We start from the raw sequence: 17,177 nt of genomic DNA, 5'->3' as shown, positions 1-17,177 counted from the left end.
TATTCGGTAAATACCAGACTGGGTTGGGGCATGAGCGCCACGTGCACCTTCCTATTTCACAAGAGAAAGTGTTATCCTGGATGCAGGGGTTCCCATGGGGAGTGACTGTCCCCTTTGAGGGGACGTCAGGCACTGTCTGGAGCCATCCTGGATTGTCCCCACTAGACAGATATATCTGGCACCTATGGGGTGGAGGCCGGACGTGGCTCAACTCCCTCAACAGCACACAGGGCGCCCAGCACAGTCACCTGCCCCCACGAGTGGACAGCGCGGAGGCAGACAAGCTGTGCACAGGTGCCGTGGGCTAGGCCGGTCTGCAAACAACTACCCTTCCGTGTGGGAGAGGCAGCTCTCCGGCAACCCCACGACCAACTGAGAGATGCTAGCGCCATTCAGGACTTGATTCCTTGTGCACCTGTCCATCGAATTAATACAACATGCGCCTGCTGCCATTTGAAATGACTTTCTGGGTTCCGGGTGTAGACTAAACCTAGCCTGACATACGGCCGACAGCCGCTGAACTCCTATTGGTACTGGCCCCCACATTGCTGGATTCTCTGGCTTGTATCTGCAATGAAAAAGTTCCCATACACAGTTGAAAACCCAGGAGAACGTTCTCTCCTTAGAAATCGGTCCAGGGTGCCTCGGTGGCTCAGTCGGCTAAGCATCCGACTTGGCTCAGGTCATGATGTCATGGTTTGTGCGCTTGCGCCCCACTCAGGCTCTGTGCTGACAGCTCAGACCCTGGGGACTGCTTTGGATTCTGTGTCTGCTCCAAATAGTAGAGTCCTATAACACTCAGTGCTTCTGGGTTCTGTCTGCTGAACGTGCAAACTTGAACTACCTCAGAAATGGGGAACACTTGAAAGACATGCATTTCAGCCAGATGTGATCTAAACGAAACACGACACCAGCTGAGTTCTGGTCGCGATACAATATTCAAAAACAAGGAAACGTTAGGAAACCTGCAACACGTGTCAACAGCGACTGGCCACCTCGTCAGCCATCCCCACCCTTCGGTCCCCGCCACGGCGTGCCCAGTGTTGACCCCCCTGGTCAGCATGCTTCCAGTCACCTGCCTTCTTCACAGTGGGTGACGACTGGACCCAAAGTGGTCAGTGCCCGGAGTAATGAAAACACCTCTTAAGTTCAACGCACGTGGTCCCCTTATTTAAGACGGCCAGCCCGAGTCGTTCTAGACACGGCAGAGTGGGCGCCGCTGAGGCAGAGAAGCTGTGAGCCGTGAGATCGGGACCTGAGCCATCCAGGCACCCCAATTCAGGTCTTCTGCCTCCGGGGTCATGTGCCCCTGTCCCCCCCTTCACGGTTTGGCAGGAAAATAGACTAGAAGGGAGGTCCCAGGACTGGTGGAAAACCGCCTGGGGGCATCCAGTCTAAGAAGAGGAAAGGGGAGGGGCAACTGGGCTCAAGTCACCGTCTCAGGGTTCCTGAGTCGGAGCCCCACATGGGGCTCTGTGCTGTCAGTGCAGACGCCGCTTTGGATCCTCTGTCTCCTCCTATCTGTCTGTCTGCCCCTCCCCCACTCATGCTCTCTCCCTCCTCAAAAATAAACAAAAACAAAACAAAAAAAAAGGGGGGTTTTTGCAAAACGGTGGAGGAACAAAGATGTATTAATTCTGTACTTTTTTAAAATCTTTTTTTTATTCTGTTGATTTAAGTTTATTTATTTATTTTGAGAAAGAGTGAGCCCCAGCAGGGGAGGGGCTGAAGGAGAGAGACAGAATCCCAAGCAGGCTCCATGGCAGAGCCAGATGTGCGGCTTTAACTCCGGAACTATGAGATCGTGACCTGAGCTGAAACCAAAACTCAGATGCTTCACCCACTGAGCCATTCAGGTGCCCCTGAAAGAGATTTTAAAAGCCAGAGAGGGGCGCCTGGGTGGCTCAGTCGGTTGAGTGTCTGGCTTCGGCGCAGGTCATGATCTCACAGTTCGTGGGTCTGAGCCCCCGTAGGGCTCCGTGCTGACCGCCAGCTTGGAGCCTGGAGACTGTCTTCAGTTTCTGTGTCTCCCTCTCTCTCTGCCCCTCCTCTGCTCACACTGTCTCTCTCGCTCTCAAAAAGATAAATAAATAAAGCCAAAGAGAAAGGTACACACAACGGGCTCATAAGAATGAAGTCAGCTGAAAGCGAGAGACGGACAAAGGGAGTCCCGGCAGGATCCCGGGAGACGGGAGCGGGGGCGGCACCCACCTCGTTGATGCTGATCTCGGCCTCCACATACTGAAGTCCCTTCTGCAGGATGGAGATGAGGGCAGCTGGTGGCACTAGCGTCCCATTGATGTTGGACTGGCTGATGTGGCTCTCGATTCCGAACGTGAACGCCGAGTGGGAAAAACCTGCCGCGAGACAGAGGGAGGCCCGAGTGTCCAACGTGGCTCGTTGGCAGGAGCACGTGTGGCCATGGGACGCCCAGCTTCGGGTCTGGGGAGAAGCGGAGGGGCGGGGGGTGGTGTGGATGCAACAGGCTCAGACCTGTGTGCAGGGGACGGAGACACAGCTCTTGAGGTAGAGCCATTTCGGGATCGATGTCTGAGCAGTGCCCGGTCTGCCGCGGCTTCGTGTTTCGGGTGGGAGTGTGGCTCTGGCCTCCCTCCTGCCGCCCGTCACTCCCTCCGGAGCTCCCTGTGCCCAGCGCCCCCGACCCCGCTGCGGCACACGGGGTGCCTGCATTTAGCCAGGCTCCAGGAGCTCAAGGCGGGTGGGAATGGACGAGCCACAGGAGCAAATGTCCGAAGACACGAGAGGCCATTCTGGACCCACTGGGGCAGTTTGAGCCCTTTTAGCTGGGAACTGGTCATGGCCTGTTGGCTGGAGATGCCGCCCACACCCCCTCCATCAGCACACGTCCAGGGGGGCCCTGCATGTAGCAGACAGTGCCGGTGCCAGAGAGGGTGTGGTCCCCTTGCTGGGGCTGGGGTGGCCAGGGGTGCCCGGGTGGGGTGGAGGCTGTGTGAGTAACAGGGACCCCTCTGCCCTGGCACTCCGGCCACGTGATTTCGATCTCTCTCACCGTCTACACTGTTGGAAGAGAAGGCCGCAGTCCTGGAGGTGGGGCACTCACCCGCCCTGCCCACATCCCCGCACAGGCTGGACCCTCCGGCAGGTCTCAGAGTCATCCCCTTCGCGTGGCTTCTCCTTGACCGGCCCTTTGTGGGGGTCCCACACACCTCACTTCTTAGACGGCTCAGTCCCAGCGCCGCTGGACCGTCCACGGGCTGGATGGAGGGCCACACGGACGCCTTGGGGTCCCGCCTGGCCTGAGGAGCTGCGCACTGCCTGCCTGCCTTCCTCCCTCCCGGGGCTCGACCGACCGCCACCTGCACCAGCCAGAACAATGGCGGCAGCAGTGAGCGGACCCCGGCCTCCTCCATCAGAGTCCGCGGGGCCCGCCCTGGGCCTTGCACGGTCAGGATCCCAGGATCGAGCAGCCGATGCAATGACCCCAGTGCTGAGCAGACGGAAACGTCCCTCCGCGGACGGAGACTTGCTGTGTGTGCACAGTCCTCTCCTTTCTCCACACTCCGCCCCGCCTCCACCCTGCCCTGCTGGCTCCCAGGTGCCTGATTCTAAAGAAGGTATAAAACGTGTACTTTATTTACTTCACGGGGTCGTAAGGGAAACGCTGTTACTTTTACAGCCCGCTGCACAGACACTGTGAATCACCCGCTGTAACTGCAGAACCCACGGCCTCACGGGCCTGCCCCTCCCGCCCCCCTCAGGGCTTCTTTCCCGTGGGCCTGCTCTCCTCCCCTCCCCTCTGCCCCCACCCGCAGGCCAGAGCACAACCACCACCCCGTCAACCAGTGACTGCACCGGAATCTCTGCCCGGCTGCAAATCTTATCCCCAAGCTTTCATCAGTCAGGTTGCAGGCAGTGTAGACCGGGAAAACCCCAGGTGAGTGGAAGGATCAAGTGCAAGTCGGTTCCTGGCCTGAGATCTTCACCACATACGCTGGGCTGCACCGAGCTGTCCATCTTACCGACTCCTGAGTCCTCCTGCCTGCTGACCCCACTGTCCAGCTCCTTCTTCCTCCTCCATCTGTGGTCTAGACCAGCGAATGGGACAGGACATGGGGTTTGGAGGGCCATTTTTTACTCTCCTGTTTGTATCTTTAAAGAGTCTCGAGCAAGGAATTGCAGGAATAATAAAAATAATGAGCAGGCCGTAGGGCTGGGGCTGCGATCCAAACTCATCGCCTCCTCGGTGCCTCGACCCAGACACATCTCCTGATGCCACTATCAGCACTGACAGCTGACAAGGGCTCCGGAGGAGACGTCAATGTCAGTGACTAATGGGGCAGCGGTGGAAGAGAGGTCAGGCTTCTGGCATGTGTCTTAGTGCCTACAGCCGGCAGCTGTAACAAAATCCTACAGACGGGGGGATTTACGAACCACAGACACTCACTCCTCACATTTCTGGAGGCTGGCACGTCCAAGATCAAAGTGCCAGACAGATCCGGGGTCTGGTGAGGGCTGTTTTCTGCGTCACAGACGGCCGTCTTTCCTGTGTCCCCACGTGGCAGAAGGGGTTAGCTAGCTCCGGTGGGGGTGAGGCGAGTGGGGAGGGGTCTCCTTTATAAGGACACGAATCCCGTGCATGAGGATTCTGTCCCAATCCCTAACCACCTCCCAAAGGTCTCACCCCTGACACAAGACAGCGGAGTCAGGATTTCAGCATACGAATTCGGGAGGGACCACGAAACATAGTCTAGCACAGGGTTTCCTCCCTCCGTCCCTTCTTTCTTCACCTTCTCAAACAGCAGCCACAGAAGTGCCACCTACAGCACACGGAACAGCAGAATCTGACCGCAGTCACGCCTTTAACCCAATCTGGGCACTCGGCGCCCATGAGCTCTGTCTCAGGGCAGCCGTTCAGTCGGAGGGGCTACAGCCTTCCATGCAAGAAGGGCAGATGTTGCAGACATTAGGTAAGTGGGTCAAGGTTCACGGCCGTAGTAACTTGACTCCAGACTCCGTGGCTCGCCCTTCCACCTCCGCTGTGACACCCACAAGCCCCTGTGACACCCACAAGCACGAGAACTAGCACTGTCGGCGTCTCCGGGTGGATGACACCTCCGTGCCCAGCCGGGCCACGCTTGCAGCTCACGGTGCCCCACAGGCAACTTGCAAAGGACGAGGTGCAAGCTCACGTCTAACCAACGCTCGTCCTTGACGCCCTTCTCCATCCGGGGCTTTACCTGTCGCCGTACAGTCTGGTTGCCTGAATTTCTGAACTCTCTGTGATTGTGCTCTGCAATGTAGGTTCCACGTGGAGAACGGGCAAGGACAAGGTACGGCGAAGATGTGTGGAAAGAAAGGCACAAGGGAAGGAGCAGTGAAGATTAACGCAAGGGGTGGGAGTCCAAGATCTCAAGAGTGTGGGAGAGGGATCGTGGCATTCAACTTCCCCAGTGAAGCAAAACGACTGAGCAGATAAAGGTATGCAGGAGTGCCTGAACACGGGTCATTAAAACGTGTGTCCTCGGGGCGCCTGAGTGGCTCAGTCAATTAAGTGTCCGACTTCGACTCCGGTCATGATCTCACAGTTCGTGGGTTCGAGCCCCACGTTGGGTTCTGTGCTGACAGCTCAAAGCCTGGAGCCTGCTTTGGATTCTGGGTCTCTCTTTCTCTCTCTGCTCCTCCTTTCTCTCTCTGCTCCTCCCCTGCTTGCACTCTCTCTCTCAAAAATAAATATTAGAAAAAAGTTTTTAAAAACTTGTGTCCTCTACTGAGGGCACAGAAAATCATGGCTGGAATCCAGGTAGCCCCAAAAACCCGTGCGGCACTGCTCTGCGGCACTGGTGACACTGAGTCCTCCTATTTGCTTAGATTTACATTAGCTGCTGAGGCGCCGGGTCGACTGCCTCCGTAGAGCATGTGACTCTTGCTCTTGGGGTCATGAGTTTAAGACCCACGTTGGGCATGGAGCCTATGTGACAAAAGTAAAACAAGAAATTTTTGTTTTTAAATATCCTTAGTTGCATTTCTGTGGGCAAATCTATGCATAGATTATTTTTCATCAATTATTTTTTTTAAATCCATTTGTTTTCAAGACTTTCTTCTTGCAGGACGGCCAGGTGGAGAAAATGTCAGTAAAGGCGGAGCACTGGGTCTGTCCTCAATCCCCCATGGGTGCCTGGGCCAGGTCACTTCCTTTGGCTGGGCCTGTTTCCTATTCTATGGTGTGGGGTTAGGAAGTACCTTGTGGAGCCAATCAGAGCAGCAGATGCAGCCTGCCGACGTTTGAATCCAGAGAAGATCACAAAGACGCAGAAGCCTTCTCTCTCCACCTCCCCTCGTCTGTGCGGTGAGCAGGCCGGACGAAGCAGTCACTCGGACACCTTCTAGTCCTGACGTTCATTCACCGTGGAACAGAGAGACGGCCATGGACTACGTGTGCCAGGTCCACACGAGCACCCAGTCTCGGGCCACGGTTGCCACGGTGCTGTGTGAGGCGCCATCTTGGAAGAGTGGCATCTCCAGAGGACGCCTCTCCCCTGCGGGGGCCCATACTCCAGCCCGCCAGCACCTCCCCTCCCCCACTGGACTCCCAGGTTAATCAGCCCGCTCCCCGGCTGCCTGCCTGAGCCGTAGGACTGCGTGCTTCCTGCCTCTTCAGCTGTCCTGCAGCGTTTAACGTGCCTCTTCTGCCCAAAGAGACATCCATGCCCACAAAGCACACACGTCAACGACAGAGACAGAAACACTCAGGACTGGCCCGATGGCAGGTGTGGAAGGTGTTACAAAGCAGGAGGATAAAGACCTGGGTGGCAGCCTGACGGAAGGTCTGCGTGAGGGCAAAGCGTCAGCGCTCCCGCTAACACTCCGCCTGCTTGGAGTCATGCCCGACGCCAGCAGCCTTGCCAGTCGGAAGAGGCAGCCCGGCTACACTTCTCGAAAGGATTCTCAGCGGGGACATGACGCACATTGGGCCCAGATCATCCTCTGTCGTGGGGACACAGTATTGAGCAGCACGCCTGGGCTCCACCCGCCGGACGCCAGGGCTCTCCCTTCCCAGTCTTGACAGCCCGGGTGTCCCCAGGTGTTGTGGGTCGACCCCTCCATGCCTGGAAACCAGCGAGCTGGAGAGACTGAGCCTTCAAGAGGACGCTCTCTGTGGTTTGCTCCCAGTTACTTCTGCTTCATTTAGAAACGCCAACAGGCACAGCAGTGCAGTGAAAACCCAGCCACCCTCTCTATGTGCATCAGTCACAGAATTCGTGTAAGACACTGATGGGGACTAGCCACTGAGCTGAATATCTTTCCAAAGAGCAAAAACAGGGTGTCATCATGAAAAACTGGAAGAGCTGTTAAGATGAGCACCGTATTTTGTATAAAGCATGCAAGACCTTCGAGAGTACAGCCCTTTCCATCTTCCTCACGAGAGACGGAAACCGTGTGAGCGTGTACTGGTCTCACTCAACGAGGCACAGACACAGATTTAGAACACACCGAGAGCGTGTTGTTTCTTGTCCGCACCACACCGCCAAACGGCCCCTCTCGCACAGACGGCTACGCACACCACTCGAGTTCGTTGAAGAGTGAACCGTTCTGCCTGCTTCCTGCCGGCCGGATTCCTCAGCTAAACCTGCTGAATTATCCCTCGCTGGCCCTTGACAAGCCAGCTGATTTGGGAGGGGGACGCAGGCACGTGACGCTAGGCAGATGGGTGCTTGGTTTTGCGTCCTCTGCTGAAAACATACCAAGGGCCCCGATCCGAGGCATCTCTGAAAGCAGAGTCTTTAATAAACTCTTCATGAGCTGGCATACTCGGAATACAGATGGCCACCTGAAGCCAACGGGCATGTTTGTGTCTAACTATCTCCATCAGGGGACGGCCACGTCTGGCCCACTGCTTGTGTTTGCAAATAAAGTTTTATTGGAACAAGGCGACACACACGAGCAGTTACAGGGTGTAGGACTGCTTGTGTGCTTCAAAGGCAGAGCCGAGTACCTGCGACGGACAGTGTGGCCCCACAGGGCTGAGGATGGTTACAGCCCGAGGCTCTATGGGACCCGTAGGCCAGCTTGATTCTGTGCGCACACGCACGTTCACGGAAAAAGAAATGTCAATGGCCTTCCAGATCTCGTCTTTCATTTCTCTCTGCTACGGACTGTGTTCGTCTCCCGACAATTCCTGTGTTGAAACCCAGTCCCTGGGGCTATGGTGTTAGGAGGTGCAGCCTTTGGGCGGCAATTAGGTGAATGGGCTCAGTGCCCTTATGTCAGAGAGGCGCCCAGAGCTCCGTGCCCGCTCTCAGCACGTGACGTTTGGCCGGGCCATGACTGTCCACGCGGCAGGCAGCGGGACCTCAGCACGCACACCTGCCGGTGCCCTGGTGGGGCACGTCCGGCCTGCAGAACCGTGAGGAAGCAGTGCCTGCGTACGAGCCACTCGGTGCGCCAGATGCTGCTCCTGCGCCCCAAAGCTCGGGGACCCGCTCCTACTGTGCCTGGTAAGGTGGGGATGCCGGCGGCGGCGGACACTGCTCGCTTCCTCGTGAGTGCGCTGATTCACCACGAGGCGTCCGGTCTTCCTGCTCACAAGCAGGCCGGGGCCGCGTCTCCGTGCTCCCCCTGGAAGGCACAGACAGTGCGCAGAGCGCCACCTGTGCTGGACACACGTCACCTGCTTGGCAACAGAAGGCGTCTGCTTATTCCGGTCACCTCGGTCCGCATGCTGGTTCGCAGTTCTCAAGGACGGGCAGGTCTGTCCCACAGAGGAAGACCTTGGCAATGGCTGTAAATATTTTTGGTTGTCACAGGTGGAGGGAGGGAGACACTTCCATGGTCATCATGGCTGTGGCCATGTTCTTGCTGCCCACAGGCCTATGTCGTCTGCTCGGGAGGAAAGGACTGTCGTCTCTCTGGAGCTACCGCAGCCCCTCTGCCCTTGCACGTGGTCATGGCACAGCACGAACCACTGTTCGCCTGCTTGTGCGTTTCCCAGCTCCCGTGAAGATGCTTCCCGCCTCCAGGAAGCCCATCTGGATTCCCTGCGTCACAGAGCACTGTCCCTGCCGCGGCTCACGACGGACTGTGTCGGGAAGCTGAGGAAGGCAGAGAAAGCACGGGGGCTGACGCAGACAAAGGGCGGGAGGAAACGGAACGAAATGGGGTCCTCGCTATTTTCAGAGGGGAAGACTTAGAGGACAAGAATTAAGGACGTAGGTCCAACGGCAAAATAGACGGGAGACAGGTTTTAAACAGAGATGACAGGACGCCGCACACGCCACAGAGGACTGCTAGGCATACGCAGACCTGAAGCCAAAAACTATGCTGTTATTTGAGAATAATAAAGGCAATGATTCTCAGTGCTTATTCTGGGAATTGGCCCTTCGCAAGAAGGAGCTCAGAGAACTGGCAGCAACTTAGGAGTCAGTCATATTAACTCCACGTAACTGATGGGGAAATCGAGTCACAGACTTCCCCAAGGGCACACAGCTGGCAAGTGGTCACCTGACCCGAGTGCATGTTCGTCACCCACAATGTCACTGCTCCCCAAATCTGGTTAGAAACCTCTCAATGGTTCAGAAAGATTTCAGGAAACAGAAAGACGGAGGGCAGTCTCACCAGCAACACCATTTCTAGTATATTCTTTAGCCAAGTTAAGTTGCAAACAAGGTCTCTGTTGCAAATACTAGGCTGAATGCTTTCTGTATTACAAGACGCAAACAAAGACAAATTGTATCTTTCAGAGACACTCCCTGGATGAGAGCGGTCTTAGGAGTAAGAGCAACGGCAAACAACCAAACTCAGACTTGGCAGTGGCAGAATTCTGTGTGCGAAGACCACACCCTTCAGTGGCTGCTGCAGGGCGTGGGTCGCCCTCCGTAGCTCCCCTGGCTTCCGACCACCAAACAGGTGCCATGAAATGATCTCCACAGTCCGTTTAAATCCCAAGATTCTAGGTGGAGGGGAAAAGGGACCTCTGTGTCCCATCAAACCCACAGGATTTCACTTTGCAGAGGTGAGTGAGTGGCCACTCAGAGGGGCTAATGCCGTAGAAACAATGGATCGCAGACAATTCCCGAGACAGGTCCCGCCACGCCACGCAGGGCCAGCGGGGGGGACCGGGGGGCCGCGAAGGCAGGGGACAGGCTGATCCTGGGACCACGCCTTCCCCAGTGTACAGCGGCGTGGTGGGGATGTCCCCAGGGGACAGGAAGTGGAAACACACAGCGGAGAGACTGTGGTCGGGAGGTTTGCAGAATGACTGGCGAGGACCTGAGGAAGGCGCCCCGTGCGGCAGAGATGAACGGCCTTGGCCGCTGGGAGGGCTCTATGATCCGGGGATGCCCAGCGGCCAGCGGCTAACACACCGGTCCACGCCCACCGGCTCCAGAGCAGGGACTTCGCAGAGTCCCTCTGAAAGCAGAGCCAGGACCGCTCATTTATGATGTGGGACTCCCTTTCCTTTCCTCGAATGTCCACGTTCCTGTAGCATCCCCGTTCTCGGCAGGACCAGGCTTCCGGGATTGTAAAGTGGAGGCTGCCTGCCATCTTCCTCCTGAAGTGGGGACGGGGTGGCTTCAGGTGGTGGGGGCGGGGCGGGAGCGGATGAAAACGGACGGAAGGCAGGCCAACGGCGATGACGCGTCAGCTCGGTCACGTAAATCAGACACACACACACTGACACAACGCGGAGCTAGAAGCTGTCAACATAAAAGGCGGCAGGGTGAGAAATCACACACCGTCACCTTCGGAAGCTGATCTGCCGTCGGGTCACTTCTCCTTCTTGGACATGATGGATTTGCCTCAGCAGAGGCCATGTGCTGCCCGAGAAGCAATTCTCATCAAACAAAAACTCTACTTTTACCCACAGTAAAAAGCACAAAAATAGGTTGAGAAGTTTTTTGTGACTGTGTCTTCATCACTGTGTGTTCAGATCAGCTTTACAATTCAGTGTCTTTACAGGTGTGTGTGTGTGTGTGTGTGTGTATAAAATCCTCAAGGGCGAGCCCTCACCTTCTCCGCTAATTCTGACATTCTGCCACACGAAACTTGAGTGTAGCGAGAACGTTTTTATGGGCTGCAGACCCCGTACGACACGGAATTTGGTGTAAAACGGACGGCCTTGGAGGGTGCCCAAAAGAAATACCAGGCGGGTCCTGTGGAAACAGGGTTTCACTTACACCATCTGGCCCGGACCCCAAGGGTGGCGGCTCAGTCCGGCGCGGGCCTCCGACTCTGCAGACCGCGCGCCCTGCCAAGAGTTTAATGTTCTCTCAACATGGGAAGCGTCCAGGAGGGGAAAGCATTAGTCAGGTGATAAACTAAGGTTGTTCCTTCCTCCCGCCAACCACCGGCTGGGGCGGAGGCGGCCCTGCGAGGGCAGCTCAGAGCCAGGCTGCCGGAGCGTCGCGGGATCTCCCGGCACAGACGTCCTGCCAGCGTCCCGGCCCCTGCGGGCCTGGACCCTCGCAGACGCGATATTCTGAAATCGGGAAGCAGACGTGTGTGGAAGCCAGACCAGAGATTCGTAATTGAGAGTATCGTTGAAAATGACAATAAAGAATCAACTTATGTGGGCGCCTGGGTGGCTCGGTTGAGCATCCAATGTCAGCTCAGGTGGTGATCTTGCAGTCCGTGAGTTCAAGCCCCGTGTTGGGCTCGCTGCCATCTCTCTCTGTACGTCCTCTACCTGCACTCTTCCCCTCTCTCAAAAAAAATAGTTTTTTCTCTAAAAAATAAACACTTTTGAGAGAAAGAAAGTGCAAGTGTGTGCCAGCAGAGGAGGGGCAAAGAGAGAGGGAGACACCGAATCCAAAGCAGGTTCCAGGCTCCGAGCTGTCAGCAAAGAGCCCGACATGGGGCTTGAACCCACAAACCATGAGATCATGATCTGAGCTGAAGTCGGACACTCAACCGACAGCCCCCCAGGAGCCCATTTAAAAAATTTTTTTTGAAATTAACTTGTGATTTGGGGAAAACACAGAGAAACCAATTTGGAAGACAGAGGACAGAAGGGATGGGACTCTACACTGGACACACCGCTGTTCTCAAGTAAGGGAATTTCTTCCCCTTTCCTCCCTGCAAATTAGCTTTTATGTTAATTCTTACAATCCCTGCTTCTTTATCTAACCTATATGAGCACGTGCCCTGGTCTTGACAGCCACCATTTGGACAGATCCTCGTGTTCATTCATCCTTTCTCCACGGACATCCAGATTTGCTCTCGAACACGAACCGATGGCTTCCACGTGGGCAGGGCTCCAGTCTTTCCGCCCGGCCCTCAGCTGCTGCCAAACCAACTTCCCAGTACTTTCTGGTTCTTCCTCCCAGTCTGTGTCCTGTGACCCCCCAGCAGGGCGGCTCCTTCTCCCTGAATCCACAGGGCCTTCCTCAAGTCAGCCTCTTGACTATGCTTGAAACATTCTCCTTGGCTGGAAAATCCTAGCTCAGGTCACAGCACAAATGCCACCTTCTCTCCATGCACCTTGCTGGGGTCCTGGGCTCCCTTTGCACAAACCTCCAGTGTCACATTCATCAGCCGCTGACAAGTGACCCTCAATCAGAGTAAGCCTCCCTCCCCTCATCTGCGTGTCCCACGCTAGCACGTAGGTTTACGGCAGTGCCACTGACAAAGGACGGGCCCACAGGGGACATCTGTGGAAGCGAAAATCGTGCCCACTGCTCTATTCCAAGACGTCAAGGCCTCCCTGAGGGCATCCAGACTCTGATGGCACTCCAAATTCACTCACGTAGCACAGGGGTGAACATTTTCAAATCTAAGTTCTTTGTAAAAAATTAATTTAATATTTATTTTTCAGAGAGAGAGAGCATGAGAGTGAGCAAGCAGGGGAGAGGCCGAGAGAGAAGACACAGAATCCAAAGCAGTTGCCAGGCTCTGAGCTGCCAGCACAGAGCCCAACGCGGGGCTTGAACTCACAAACCGTAAGAGCATGACCTGGGCCGAAGCTGGATGCTTGACTAACTGAGCCCCCCAGGTGCTCCGTAAACCCTAAGTTATTTATTTTAATGTGTATCATGTGAATGCAACTAACAGCCACATCTCAGGAAATTTTGCCTTAAGGAAAATATTAATCTGTGTTAATCAAACGTGGCAAAAACGATGCACAGATGGCCAGGGCCGGGAAATGCCCACGTCGATGTGGGAGGGCGCAGGGTCTGCAGAGTCTGCAGGATGCGCAGCACACGCCTGGGCTGCAGGGGCGGGGGGAGGCGTGCCCGCGCTCTCTGCCGGGTCTCGCAGCGCGGCCTGCCCCCTGCATCCTGGCAGCCAGGTCCGGGCCCTCGGCTACTTCTGTGCACAACACTTGCTGGGTCACAGGTGCTGTCGGGGGCGCCCCGCAGCGCCTGCGCAGCTGCCTCAGGAATGCGAGCGGCTGCGCCAGAGACTGCGCTCCATAGAATGTTCTCTCTGCCCTGGTCTAGCGGACAGACCAGGGCCAGCAAGTGCCAGGAGCAAGGCTGCAGCCCTCAACTCGTGTCCCGAGGCCAGCAACGCTGAGACCGAGCCTGACGAGGAGCCCCGGAAAAGGGACGCCGCGTCCTGGGAGCCCACCAGACCTGGCGCCGAGCCTGCACGTCCGGCCACACGGACAAAGGACGACGCGACCGGGCAGGCTTTCCGTCGGAGAGCGAATCGGCGATGGCAGCACAGGAGCAGAATCGAGAAAAACGGTTGAAAAGTGGAGGATTCGGGAGACAGAACGCCACCTCCGTGACTTCGACGAGGGGTCTCGCACATGGACACGCACCTTCCGCGTCGGGCTGAAGGCTTTGTTTGTCAAGTACTCAGAATCCTGCCCGGCACACAGTGGGCACTCTCTAAATGTCAGCTCTGTCACCACAACGAAGCCGTGACGCGGGGGCAGGGGGACCACGGGCGAGACGCAAGGACTGGCTGGCAGAGAGGTGGTGACAGCACAGACACGAGAGGCAGGAGGAAAGATTCTGGGGGAACCGCTGGAGGTGCTCTGTGGAGGGGACGCCAGGGGGCTGCGTGTGGCAACGCTAGCCGGCGGGACTGTATCCAGAGACGCTCGGTGGCTTTTCGGCCAACACAGCCTGGGAGGCGATGGGAGAGGCTGGGGCGCACCTCCAGATGGAACGGGGGCCAGGACTTGGGAGAAAGCACACAGGCTTCGGACACACATGGGTGGGGGGGGAGGACGTCACCTTGCGGATGGTGGCATCGGCAAAGCAGATGGAGGCAACAGCCCTGGTAAAGTCACATAACAGTGACCCAGGGGAGAAGGGACAGTGTTGCGGCCGACGGTGCACGTGACTTCCTCGTCAGTCTGCAAGGAGCAACAGGGATGGCAGGAAGTTGGTGGGAAATAACATATATGAGAGCTGGACACATGTAAGGTCACGTCTGAGATTCAGAGCAGGAAGGCGTTAAATGTAATGGTGTGTGACCGCGGAAGTGGCTGTTACATGTTTGCTAAAAAAGAAAACTTGAATCCACCCAGACTTCTTCACGTCATCACCAACTTTTAAAGTAGGGAGTGACGGCACGCACCTTACAGGCACCTTCAAAAGAATCTAAAGAGTTAAAAAATTTTTCTTTTAAATGTTTATTTCTGAGAGAGAGAGAGAGAGACGCAGAGCAGGAGTGGGGGAGAGGCAGAGAGAGAGGGAGACATGGAATCCAAAGCAGGTTTCAGGCTCTCAGCTATCAGCACAGAGCCCCATGTGGGGCTTGAACCCACAAACCATGAGATCATGACCTAAGCCCAAGTCAGAAGCTTAACTGACCAAGCCACCCACGCGTCCCCTAATGGGGTTTTTTGATGGTGACACCAATGGAAATTGTTTGGCTATACTAAGCAACATACACATTTAGTCAACTTTAACTTAAAATACTTTAAATGTTTTGTTTTTGAGAGAGAGAGAGAGAGTGCACATGCTCTCAGGGAAGAGGCAGAAAGACAGGGAAACACAGAATCTAACATGGGACTTGAACCCACAAAATGCAAGATCATGACCTTAGCTGAAATTGAATGATCAACCGACTGAGCCACCTAGGTGCCCTAAACAACAATAATTTATAAACAATCAAGTGATTTTCATTTTTTTTTCTCTGTTCTTGACGGAATGTATTAAATAAGCAAACACCACCAACAAGCAAAACAAGTACTACGATGTAAAAATATAAAAAAATAAAAACCCTCACACATGCATAACATGCTTTTTTTTTTTTAACAGTGATTTTCATTTTAATTAGGCTCTCCTCCCCCCAAGAAATCAATAAGCACAAGAACGGCACATCTTGAATCTTAACTTCTAGGCACACACAAATTCGAACAGCAAACTCAGAAAACATTATACAAGTAACATTGGGTGGGAACCCGGGCAGTTGTGATGTGTTTGCGAATGTCTGGGACTCACAGGAAAAGACCAACTTCACAATTCCAGTTTGTCACTCTGAGTGGCTTTATGATCAAACCAAAAGAAGAGTTTCCGAAAAAAAATACATCCTTTCGGAATGCAGTGGAGGCCTGCGCAGCTAGCAGCACTGTGAGAGGGTTTGTAACGCAGCGATTCCCACATATGGGGGTCAGTGGAGGACAGGCGCCCTCCGGACTATATGGTGCAAAAGGAACACAGACGTGCTTATGTGGTAGAGGAGTGTGAATTAGGGACGCCCCAAGCCCGCTCGGGAAACGTTTGATTCTTTCCCATGGAAACAGCGTGCATACCACATTCTGCAGCCACCCACCGCCCCTACGTTTTTCAGCTGGTTGTTAATCAGAGCATGACATGCACGCAAATTCGCAAATGACAGATCCAGATCCAGAACCCAGCTTTACACTCTGGGGCAGCAGTGGTGTGAACCGCCACACAGCCACCGGGGTTTCCTTTGGTCCACTCAGCAGGGGCTGCCTGCTCACGTGACGGGTGCCCAGTGAAAACGCACGCCAAGCTCGTGCGCTTAGGACACTTTGCAGAGCTCACCGTCCATGTCAGGAGGATGAGACGCTTCAGCACATCCACAGGGACGTGCCTGTATGCGTGCACTTTGCTCGTCCTGGACCACGCCGCACGCACGCTCCACTTCCCTGAGGCCAATCTGTTTCTCCCCTCGGCTTCACGCAGATGTTAAGAGACCGGGAACGAGGCGTCTCGGTGGCATCTGACTGGCTCAGGTCATGATCTCACGGTTTGTGAGTTCGAGCCCCGTGTCGGGCTCCGTGCTGACAGCTCAGAGCCTGGAGCCTGGTTTGGTTTCTGTGTCTTCCTCTCTCTCTGCCCCTCCCCCACTCATGCTCTGTTTTTATCTCAATAATAAATAAACATTAAAAAAATTTAAAAAAAAGAGAGACCGAGGACATCATGTCAGTTCAAGCTGTAAAATGTGACAATCTGATACAGACACAGGCCAGCTAAGACCTCCATCACCTCGCAGGATTACGTGTATCTAGTGTGAGGAGAACGTTTACAGATTTAGTCTCTTGGTAACTGTCAAATGTAACAATACACTATTGTGAATCAGAGTCCCTGCGTAGGTGATGACCTGTATCTTTCTGCTATCATTAACTGTGAGTATAACTCTTACAAAACCCTGTAAATCCTTTTAGCGACTCGCAGAGCCCGAGGGTGGTCTTGGGGCCCCCCAGAAAGCACCGCTTACATCCAATGGCAAATAGGAAGGCAGGAGCTGCTACCGTTTTGCAGGACTTCGAAAGTCCTTTCCCTGCTAGGAATATGGACAGATGACAGAGGTCTTCTTTATTTACTCCGTGATGAAACCAATACTTGCCTTTATTATTTCTAAAACACGGGCTGTGAGTACCTCAAGGAAGCGCTTGCCTTCGGGGTTTCAAAAAGATGCTCATTCCAGACAGGAACACGCATTAGCAATGTAGAAGAGCCACTGCAGTCAAAATATATTTTTAGACACTCAGCTGAACAATAAGCCCCGAACTTTTGTTTAAATTAAGAGAGCTGAACCACTTTCAAATCATTCCCCGATTCTGTGCAGATGTGTCGTGCGTAAGAAGGCATTCCACGCTCCTAAGAAACACAGTGACGCCTGCAGATAATGCGTCCGCTGCCAGGGTCACGGGGCGCAAAGCTGACGCTTAATCATTTTCACAGACGTCATTATTCACAAATATCAAGAGTGGCATCCTTTCCCTGGTTATCTAACCTCCTCAAGGGAGGCATTCCCCCCCCCCAAAAAAA

At 54.8% G+C, this 17,177-nt stretch overlaps 1 protein-coding gene across 5 annotated transcripts in view; it reads right to left on the bottom strand.

Annotated features, from left to right (window-relative positions):
* The window catches only part of TBL1X (transducin beta like 1 X-linked), a 137,411-nt gene that overhangs the window by 24,058 nt on the left and 96,176 nt on the right, over window positions 1–17,177 (bottom strand). For all 5 annotated transcript variants that reach the window (XM_029929588.1, XM_029929589.1, XM_029929592.1 and 2 more), the window contains one exon: window positions 2,212–2,357. In XM_029929588.1, the coding sequence (XP_029785448.1) occupies window positions 2,212–2,357 (146 nt within the window). The remainder of the gene's footprint in view (window positions 1–2,211; window positions 2,358–17,177) is intronic.

Source organism: Suricata suricatta, chromosome X, assembly GCF_006229205.1.
Source record: "Suricata suricatta isolate VVHF042 chromosome X, meerkat_22Aug2017_6uvM2_HiC, whole genome shotgun sequence".
NCBI classification, from domain to species: Eukaryota; Metazoa; Chordata; class Mammalia; order Carnivora; family Herpestidae; genus Suricata; species Suricata suricatta.
This window is presented reverse-complemented; position numbering and strand designations above follow the sequence as displayed.